At 40.7% G+C, this 10,725-nt stretch overlaps 2 protein-coding genes and 1 non-coding gene across 3 annotated transcripts; 1 reads left to right on the forward strand and 2 right to left on the reverse strand.

Annotated features, from left to right (window-relative positions):
• Positions 1-388: 388 nt before the first annotated feature.
• LOC116377431 (YTH domain-containing protein 1-like) lies at positions 389-5,394 on the forward strand (the record flags this gene model as incomplete). The annotated part of the gene is made up of 8 exons (XM_031839072.1): positions 389-506; positions 587-741; positions 2,752-2,831; positions 3,288-3,324; positions 3,609-3,648; positions 3,802-3,867; positions 3,941-4,126; positions 5,102-5,394. Coding segments are annotated over 8 exons (871 nt in total), but the record flags the coding sequence as incomplete, so codon positions are not given.
• Positions 5,395-6,706: 1,312 nt separating this feature from the next.
• trnag-gcc (transfer RNA glycine (anticodon GCC)) lies at positions 6,707-6,777 on the reverse strand. The gene has a single exon. It is a non-coding gene; the product is annotated as a tRNA-Gly (tRNA).
• Positions 6,778-7,422: 645 nt separating this feature from the next.
• LOC116377432 (UDP-glucuronosyltransferase 2A2-like) lies at positions 7,423-10,206 on the reverse strand (the record flags this gene model as incomplete). The annotated part of the gene is given in 5 exon segments (XM_031839073.1): positions 7,423-7,572; positions 8,983-9,117; positions 9,228-9,311; positions 9,313-9,377; positions 9,717-10,206. Coding segments are annotated over 5 exon segments (924 nt in total), but the record flags the coding sequence as incomplete, so codon positions are not given.
• Between the last annotated feature and the right edge of the window lie 519 nt (positions 10,207-10,725).

The following is a 10,725-nucleotide window of genomic DNA, read 5'->3' on the forward strand; positions in this document are numbered from 1 at the left end:
TATGTGTATAGATATATATGTATATATATATGTGTATAGATATATATGTATATATATATGTGTATAGATATATATGTATATATATGTGTATAGATATATATGTATATATATGTGTATAGATATATATGTATATATATGTGTATAGATATATATGTATATATATGTGTATATATATATATATGTATATGTATATATGTATATATATATGTATATATGTGTGTGTATATATATATATATGTATATGTATATATGTGTGTGTATATATATATATGTGTGTGTGTATATATATATATGTGTGTATACATATATATATATATATATATACACACACTATATGGAATATATGTAACTCATATTGTATGAAATGTCGTTACATGTGAATATAAAGATGTTATATATTTTATATTTATTATTTTTACAGGAGAGAGCTTCCCTTCACAAAAACTGCTCACCTGTCAAACCCCTGGAACGAACACAAGCCGGTGAAGATCGGACGTGACGGACAGGTGACCTCACCTTTACCTTTATTTTGGTTCATTTTTTTGTGCTACATGAAAGGTTTTGAACTACTTTTGTCTCTTTTTAGGAGATCCAACCGGAGATCGGCGCTCAGCTCTGCGCTTTGTTCCCATTGGACGAGAGCGTGGACATCCACCAGGTGGCTCGCCACGTTCGCCACAAGCGCCGGACGCCGTCGGAGCCGCGACCTCGAGGCCGACCGCCACAACGCGAGCCGGGAAGGTTAGCCAATCACCAAGCTCCTCCTCCCGCTTCCTGTTCTTCTTCTTCTGCTGCTGCGACCGCGGCGCCACCAGCTGCCGGACGACGGAGACAACCGCTGCCGGCTAGCTTCCCCCGTGGCTAGCGTTGCCGGTTCTCTGGTTGTTGTTGTTTGTTTTTCCAGTCGGGAGTTTTCCACCAGAAAAGAGTGACGCCCAAAAAAAAAAGTCAGGCAGGAAGTTAAAGTCCTTGGTGGGGTGATGCTCGTTTAACAGTTTCAGATTAAATCTCAGTTTAATTCTTAATTAAATATTAAGCTATATTATATCTAAGTCTAAGTTAAGCAACAAGATGCACATTTTTTATTTCTATCAGTTAGATTTGTTGCTTTTGTTGTTGCTAAATTTCTCCTTTTGAAGCTCTTTTTCTTTACAGGAGTTTCGTACTTCGGAAGTATAAAAACAAAACTAAAAATCAGAATGTTTGGCTTTTAGCTGGACTGTGGCTGACCCTTTCAGAATAAAAGCTTAAAGGAACGAGCGTCACTGGCTGGACTGACGGAGGAGGGCGTGGGTGAGGGAGGTAAAACTAAAAGAGAGAGAGAGACAGGAAGTGAGGGACTGAGCTCACAGCGGACTGTTTCTGGTTTTTCTGAGGTTTGGTCACACAGGGGGCGTGGCCTCTGGACTATATCCAATGAGAGGGTGAGGAAGTGTCTTTGGGGGCGGGGTTTCCTCGCCTGCTCAAATAAGGTAAAATTACAGGGATGCATAAAGGAAAAGATGGACTCTGTTAAAAAATAAGAAATCCTCTTGGACTGAAAGAGCTTGAAAGGACAGTTATACACCCCCCTCCTCCCCCAGTACACACACAAACACACACTGAATCAGGACAGAGCTCGTGTGTGTCGCTCTCTCTTATGAACTGAAAATAAAAGTGTGTGAGGAAAGAAAAATATGAAAAGTTAAAGAATCCTGAACGGACGGAGCAACAGAACGACGAGAGAAAGTTTTGTCGTTTCTGTTTTATGGACTTGCTGGTCTGGAGGGGGCGGGGCTGGTCTGAAAGGGGGCGGGGCTTTGTTTGTTGATTGAAAGGACTGCACCATCATCATCATCATCATCACCCCGTCCACCCTTTCAAAATAAGAGGGTTTATAAAAAGCCTTAAACATGGACTGATGAGGAGAAAAAACTGTTTTTTTATAATCAAAAGTGTTGTTGACACAAACAGCCCCTCCCTCATATACAACACAAGCGGTATGTTGTCCCTTTAAGAGGCTTCTTCTTCTTTGTTTGTTTTTTTTATTGCTGTGTGTGCGTGTGTGTGTGAAGCAAAATATGTGTAAATGCTGGAGGATTAGGATGACTAGTACGTCACTGGACCGGTAGACAGCAGGAGGACTAAGTAGACGGCAGGAGGACTAAGTAGACGGCAGGAGGACTAAGTAGACGGCAGGAGGACTAAGTAGACGGCAGGAGGACTAAGTAGACGGCAGGAGGACGAAGTAGACGGCAGGAGGACGAAGTAGACGGCAGGAGGACGAAGTAGACGGCAGGAGGACGAAGTAGACGGCAGGAGGACGAGGTAGACGGCAGGAGGACGAGGTAGACGGCAGGAGGACGAGGTAGACGGCAGGAGGACGAGGTAGACGGCAGGAGGACCAGGTAGACGGCAGGAGGACCAGGTAGACGGCAGGAGGACCAGGTAGACGGCAGGAGGACTAGTATCTGACTGGTGATTTAATTGGATGTAGATGTCTTGTTTGGATCTGATGATGTTAAATTGAAACAGGAAGTGATGGCTGAACACCTGTTGATGCCTCTCACCTGGACGACTCGTCAAACCTTTATTACTGGAGAGTAAATCTGTTCCATTGGAAGCTTTTAAAAACAATCTTTTTAAGTAGTTTTGGTGAAGTACTGTGAGTTTCTTCTGTTTGAATTCGACCTGAGTGAGTTTTTTCCGGAGTGTGTAATGTGTGTGTATATTGTGTGCATGTGTGTCTTAATTGTGAACTTGTCTACGTAGGCGTCGTCCTGAAGAGTTCGACCTCCACGGCAGGAAACGACCGCGAGCCGACGGTCCGCCCGACTTCAACCAGCGAGCAGGTCGAGAATCTGAAACATTAAATCTAAGTTTTTATTTAAATAACTAAATGAATTTATAAAATGTAAACTGTGAAACTAACTGCACTCTGTGAAAAGCTGTGTGGTGATATGTTTTTATTTATTTATAAGTTTTATTTATATTTATAAGTATATTCCTTTGAGTTCAAATCGTGAGTGACATTTATTTTTAAATTATATTCAGGAATTTATTTTATTTTAATATTTTCTATTTCTTTTGCTGAAATGTTATTTTTAGTGTTTAATGTTTTAGTGTATTTTGCTGCTTTTAAAGGACCTTTGTTTTATGTATCTTATGTTTTTATGAATTTGTTTTTTATTTTAATTGTTTTTAATGTTTTTATTTATTTTTGTGGCAACGGAACCGTTCGTCTGCTCAGCTGCCAGAGTCACTGATGGAAAAGTAAAATTTAACAGAAGAATCTATTTTATTTTCAGGGTTCATTCAGGACCTTCGTAACCAGCCGGTGGACAGGTGAGACTCACCTGAAACAGGTCACAGGAAGTGGGCGGGGCTACAGCAGCATCAGTCAGGAAAATATGTTGAAAGATTAAAAACTGTGAAAGGAAATCTGGTTTAATTGAAAATGTTAGAATTTTAAAAAACATATTTTACAGTTTGTTTTTATTTGCAACTTTTGAAATGTTTTGAGTATAAAAACACAAACAGAAAGTTATCTTTAACATGAAACCTTTCAAAATAATGTTCAGCTAACTATTGTTAGAGATTGTTCATTGAAGTTTGTTTCTTGTTTTCAGACGTTTCTCCACTGTCAGACGAGATGTTTTTCTCAACGGCGTGAGTAACCTGCTAGCTTAGCTTCATGTTAGCATGTTAGCTCAGGTGAACCTGTGCTCAGTCTTATGACCACAGTTTCCTGTTAGCTTTGCTGTAGCTACATACAGGTGAGTTGAGGTGCGTTCATGGTCTCACCTGTGTGTTCTGTTTCAGTCCTATAACGACTACATGAGGGATTATCACCACAATGTTGGTCCTCCTGCTCCCTGGCAGACTCTGGTAAGACTCTTAGTTATTGATCAGTTATTGACGACAGACTGAACTAGTGATGATGTCATGTGTGTGTCATCAGGCGACGTACCCCGGCGTGGAGCAGCCGCCCCCCCACCACCCCCCATACTACCACCACAGCCACCCCCCTCCTCCCCCCCACCAGGCCTACCATCACCACCACCCTCTGCCGCCGCACGAGGCTCCGCCCCCTCGCTTCAGAGACAAGCAGCGGGCACCGCAGAACCGAGCTTTTACCTCCAGCCCGGTGAGTCTACTGTCGCTCTACTGTGTGGCTCTACTGTGTGGCTCTACTGATGCTCCACTGACGCTCTACTGTGTCGCCCTACTGTCGCCCTACTGTGACGCTCTACTGACGCTCTACTGTGACGCTCTACTGACGCTCTACTGTGGCGCTTTACTGTCGCTCTACTGTGACGCCCTATTGATGCTCTACTGTGACGCCCTGTTGATGCTCTACTGTGATGCTCTACTGTGACGCCCTACTGACGCTCTACTGTGACGCCCTACTGTCGCTCTACTGTGATGCCCTACTGTCGCTCTACTGTGACGCCCTACTGTGACGCCCTACTGTCGCTCTACTGTGACGCCCTACTGACGCCCTACTGTGACGCTCTACTGTGACGCTCTACTGACGCACTACTGTCGCTCTACTGTGACGACCTACTGTCGCTCTACTGTGACGACCTACTGTGACGCCCTACTGTCGCTCTACTGTGACGCCCTACTGTGACGCTCTACTGTGACGCTCTACTGTCGCTCTACTGTGACGACCTACTGTCGCTCTACTGTGACGACCTACTGTCGCTCTACTGTGACGCCCTACTGTCGCTCTACTGTGACGCTCTGCCAGGAGTTCTACTTCCTGATAGTTTACCTCCATTTCTATTTAGACAAGGTGGACAAAATAACAAACACTTCCCAATATAACAGCATCATCATCTACGACCTCAATAATAAACACAAAGTAGAATTATTGTATGTGTATGTATATATGTGTTATTTAACTACAATCAATATTACATGTAATATAGAGTATAATATAAATCAATCAATAATAATATGAATGTTTGTGCATAAGATTTATTTCTAATCTTGTATTTATTTTTTTTAATTCAACAGCTGAATTTTTCAGGAATCAAAATCTATAAAATCTTAACTGATAAGTTATTATTTTTGTCTGACCTGTCTTCTCTCCTGTTTTTTTTTCCCCATCATGCAGCACGACTACGACATGCGTGTGGACGACTTCCTGCGGAGGACTCAGGCGGTGGTGAGCAGTCGACGTGAGCGCGAGCGGCAGCGAGAACGAGAGCGCGGAGGACCCCGCCGCGAGAGAGAGAGAGAGCGGGGAAGGGACAGAGAACGAGAGAGAGAGAGGGACAAGGAGAGGGGGCGGTACCGCAGGTGATCCGATGATGTCACATCCTGTCAGCCTGCAGGGGCTTTTATTTTGACAGTCATCTGGGTTTTTTGCTGGTTTCCTGTTTTGTTTTTTTTGTTATGAATAAAAAACGAGCAACGTGATGACATCATCAGCTGCATCATCACTTTTTATGCTAAAATCAAATATTGAAGAAAAAAAACGGTATAAATATAAAATCTGTTGAGTTTTGTCAAACATTTATTTTGATGATCTCGTGTAACAAAGGAAGTGACATCACAGCACAGGAACAGCCTGATTCCTCTTCAAACTTCACTCTACGTTACCCAGAATCCTCTCTGTGCAGCGTTTGAACAACAGGAAACAGTTTTGTTTTTGTCATGTTTTTAGTTGAGGTTCCCAACATGAGGGTCCCTTTGACGTGTCACAAGATGACAAACAGGAAACATTTATTCCCATTTTTTTCTCTACATTTTGCTTTTATTGTAAAAAGTTTTTTCCTTCATATTAATTGTGAAGAAAAAGAAAATCATTTAAAACATGAAGAAGAAAAGTTTAACTTCCGCCAGATTTTTCTCTTTATTTTTAATAGATTTTTAAAAACATTTTTAGTTTTTTATTCTCTTTTTTTGTTTTAATGTAAATCTGCTACAGTTCATTTATTTATTTTCAGGTTTATTTTGTGTTTCCTGATCAGTGACTGTACTTTAATCATCAGTTTGAAGTGAATCACATTATTATAATTCTTTATTTCTGTATGTCTTTGTCACAAAAACAATAGTTTTCTGTTTTTTTTACTCTTGTTCGCCTCCTGGTGGAGATGACACGTCAGCACACTGTTGTGTCTTCATGAATTAAAAACAACACATGACTTTTTCTTCTCTGATTGGTTGTCACCATGGTAAACACGTCCAGCTGATCTGTTTTATTGTGTATTGATCATCCGGTTAAAGTGTTAAAAGAAAAGATTGAAGGTTAAAACTTTATTTGTTTCCTGTTTCTGAAAGGAAGGAGGCGGAGCTTGTTTTTGTACAAAATAAAAACAATCTTAAATTAGAACAATCAGCATATTTCTTCTCATGTGACAGATGTTTGGGTTTCTGTTTTAGGAGGGTAATGAGATTACTATTGAGGGTAATCGGATAACATTTAAACTAAATTCTATTTTTTTTTTTGAACAAACTGGAACACAAATATTTCAGATGGATCTTAAAACAATGCTACAACATTACAATAACAATATAAATTCTGAAACTGAAAAATATAAGAACTCAAATATCAAAATATATATGAAAATGAAAAATGTATTCAGAAAAATTCCAGAAGTGAATCAAAATTATATTCAACCCAAAAAACCTTTTCATTCACTTATTTCTATTTTGAATACTATGGTAGCCACGTCCCCAATCTAACCTAACCCACGAACCCCAAAAAAAAAAGGTTTGCATTGGCCGGGAATCGAACCCGGGCCTCCCGCGTGGCAGGCGAGAATTCTACCACTGAACCACCAATGCTCTACGAGATGTGATGAGCAGACCTCCGTATTTATGGTCACTAGCAGCGCTGTGGAGCCGGATGAAAAATAAAAAATAACCGATATTCCTTAATTTTAAGAATGTACTAAACTGTTGATTTGGTCAATCCCAAACCGACTCATGGGTCCATGAACACGTCTGCCTATTTAGTTTTGAGCCTCTGGAAATGTGGGTAACTGTAAAAAATGTCTGTAATTCCTAAACGCTTCATGTGATATTGTTGTTTTATCCTTTAAAACTGAAAGTCTTCACTTCAACCACATGTTGAAGTGAATACTTCGTGAGAGATCGTCCGGTGCGCCGTGGGAAAATGTCAAATATTGAGTTTGACATCTCTGGCATATCTGCTGTATTATGACAAAAGGTGTCATTTTGTAACGTTGTTGGTTGTTGGTGTGCCGCGGCTCAGAAAAGGTTGAGATGCTCTTAACACTGACGGCCTGACTGGAGATCAAACATCTATTAAGTCCTTCGGCTCCACAGCGCTGCTAGTGGCCAAAGGTATATTACATCCGTACTGGTTTAGGACTACCATAGGAAATGAATGGAAATGGTTTTAGGGCATTTCAGCTGATCACCAGGTGCCGCCGCGCGGGAGGCCTGGATTCGATTCCCGGCTAATGATTAAAATCCACCTTTGTAAAAAAGAAAACGATAGGTATGCATATATATATGTGTGTGTGTACCCAGCAGGTTGTTCTGAGGGATCCAATCAGAGAGCTTTGTGTTCGCTGCCAAAGTTTTCGGAGCTTTTCCTCTGAACCTCCAAACGACCTTAAAAAAACAACAACACACATTTCACATAAAAATCTTTGATGTATTTAATATGAAAAATTATAAAGGAATGACAAATGTTATTGTTTAATGTTATTGTTTAATGTTATGCACCACCCGCCATGACAAACTCCTTGTAGGTGCAATCGGCAACAAACGGTTCTGATTCTGATTTAAGAAATCATTCAAATGATAAATAATGTAGTTAATGTAGTCACTTCAGGATCTTACTTGCTGAAGTATACATATATACATATATATATATATATATTAGTGCTGGGCAAGTTAACGCGTTAATTTTGCGTTAACACATTCATTAATTAACGCCGACAATTATTTTATCGCGTGTTAACGCATTTTTTTAATTTATTATAATTTTTATTTTATTTTTTATTTTTATTTTATTGAAAGACAAGAGACAATACATATACATAACAACAAGAGGATGACAAGAACAGTGGGATAAAAGCCAGCAAACATCCTATAGTCAGTATAGACAGGGGGGCAGAAATAAAGAGAGAAGCTGCACCAGCTGTTGCTCTCCCTGGAGACTACTGGACATCGCTGCGGTAAAGTCAGCAGACACTCAGATCTCCGTGGTCAACTCAGCAGACACTTACATGTTAGTGCACCTATATGCTGACATTCATGGTAAACGCATTTAAACGGCACAGATTGGGAGCGAGCGAAGGACTTTGAAAGTTAGCAGAAAAATTAATGTGAGACAACATCCGGTTTCTTCAGAAGAACATCCGGTTTTCAGAATAAGATGCCAACAAAGTATGAATTATATTCACATTAAGTATAAAACATGCTACCTGCATCTCGTGAACCAAATGTTATTACCCTTTTGTTCATATAGCAGTACTTTTAAAATAAAAGTGCGCAATACACTACTTTTGAATTCATTATTGAACTTTGCCATAACAATGCGATTAATCGCGATTAATCGCAAAAAATCCATGCGATTAATCGCGATTAAATATTTTAATTTATTTTAATCATTGCCCAGCACTAATATATATATATGTATATATGTTATTCACATGTCTGAGACAGAGTTGACAGGTTGAACTGTCGCCCAAACAGAGCTCAGTTATCAGTCAAGTATATTACATATATATTATATTATTGTATTATAATTTAAAGGTGGAGCTCATATATATTCTGCTGGTAGTTTATTAATCTGTAATAACACAACATCGTTTATTAGTTGATTAATAATCTGAATTTGTAAAGTCACTAAAGTTATTAAATAAATCTAGTGAATTAAAAGTAGAAAGTTGCAGAAAATCAAATAGTATTTCATGTCTTCATTGATAATATTTAGAAGCCCTGTTTCTTTACTGGAAACTGAGTTTTCCCTGAACACACATTTCTCTCTCTGTGTTTGTGGGCGGAGCTTCTGACCTTCTGCGGGATCCGTCCGAAGGCGGCGGCGATGACGTCAGCGCGCTCTGCCGTCAGATTGGTTACCATGGAGCCGAAGGAAACCACCACCACCACGCCGGCGTCGCCCGAACTCTGCACGAAGGCCTCCAGGTCCTGGAACACGTGACATCACCATCATCATCATCAGTGTTGATTTATTGGTAGAATTTCTAAATAAAAAACTTCCTGTCAGTGATCAGAGCCGAAGGAAGTGGAGCTTGTGCCTCTGGCAGCTGATTGGCCGGTTTGCAGTGCAGACCGCCCACGTATTTGAAGTTCGGCGGGATCGGTCGCAGCGTCTCAAGGTATCCAGAAGGATCTGATGAGCCAGATGTCGGCTTTCCCCAGAGTCGTGCAGAAGCTGCTGGGACCTCCTGTCCACACAAGAAACAGCAACCAATGAGGCTTTTATTCTGAAGGGACGGGGCACTAAACTCCAACATCAGTCATTTATTTTTTCACATTTAAAAAAACTTTATCTTCCCTTTTTTAAACTTTGTTTCTTTCAGAATTTAACAGAAACTTTTTTTAAATATTTTTTTTTACTTAAACATCTTTGTTTTTTAATTTAATTTGTTTAATTTTCTGTTTCAAATTCTTTTATTTTCATGTAAAAAAAAAAACTTTTATTTTAGTTCAACTGAAGAGCTCAGCTAACATGTGATCAGCTGTTTGTGCTGTATCATCACATATACACTGTGAACCACTCTCACCTTTCACCTCACTGCAGTACTTATCCAGCGGCCGCCCCAAGAACACTTCGCGGAACGCTGAGATCCAAACGTACGTCAGCATGTTGATCAACCGCTCCACGAACGTCATGCGGTCGCCGTACGTCAGCGGAGACACCGGAACGTAGGACAGCGGCGCCGGCGAGTGGCCGCACTGTCGCTCCAGGACGCCGCCGAACGAGAATCTCAGCGAGACGACGAACGGCAGGCCGAGCACGTCGGCCACCAGGTCGGCGCACATGATCATCGGGTCCAGGAGGACGGCGTCGAACGCAGAGTCGCGCAGAGTCGCCATGAGCTGCTCGTTCTTCAACATGGAGTCGCACTGTTGCAGTCCGAAGTCGACCGACTGATGCATGAAATCACGAAACATCGTAAACTTCTGCAGCGGAGACGAGACGTGAGACTTGTACATCGAGAAGTGGATGAACTCCTCAACGATGCCTTGAAACTCAGATCTTTTATACGGGACCTGGAGAAGAAAAATAAGAAACATAAACTGATTAGTCTGGAAACCACAGAAACAAGTAAACCATGAGGAACATGATGAACATGAGGAACATGAGGAACATGATGAACATGAGGAACATGAGGAACATAAGGAACATGATGCACATGATGCACATAATGAACATGAGGAACATGATAAACATGATAAACATAAGGAACATGAGGAACATGAGGAACATGATGAACATGAGGAACATGATGAACATGAGGAACATGAGGAACATGATGAACATGATGAACATGATGAACATAAGGAACATGATGAACATGATGAACATAATGAACATGAGGAACATGATGAACATGAGGAACATGATGAACATGATGCACATAATGAACATGAGGAACATGATGAACATGATGAACATAAGGAACATGATGAACATGAGGAACATGATGAACATGAGGAACATGATGAACATGAGGAACATGAGGAACATGATGAACATGAGGAACATGAGGAACATGATGAACATGAGGA

This window comes from Anarrhichthys ocellatus, unplaced genomic scaffold (genome assembly GCF_004355925.1).
Source record: "Anarrhichthys ocellatus isolate YVR2014 unplaced genomic scaffold, GSC_Weel_1.0 scaffold1240, whole genome shotgun sequence".
NCBI lineage: Eukaryota > Metazoa > Chordata > Actinopteri > Perciformes > Anarhichadidae > Anarrhichthys > Anarrhichthys ocellatus.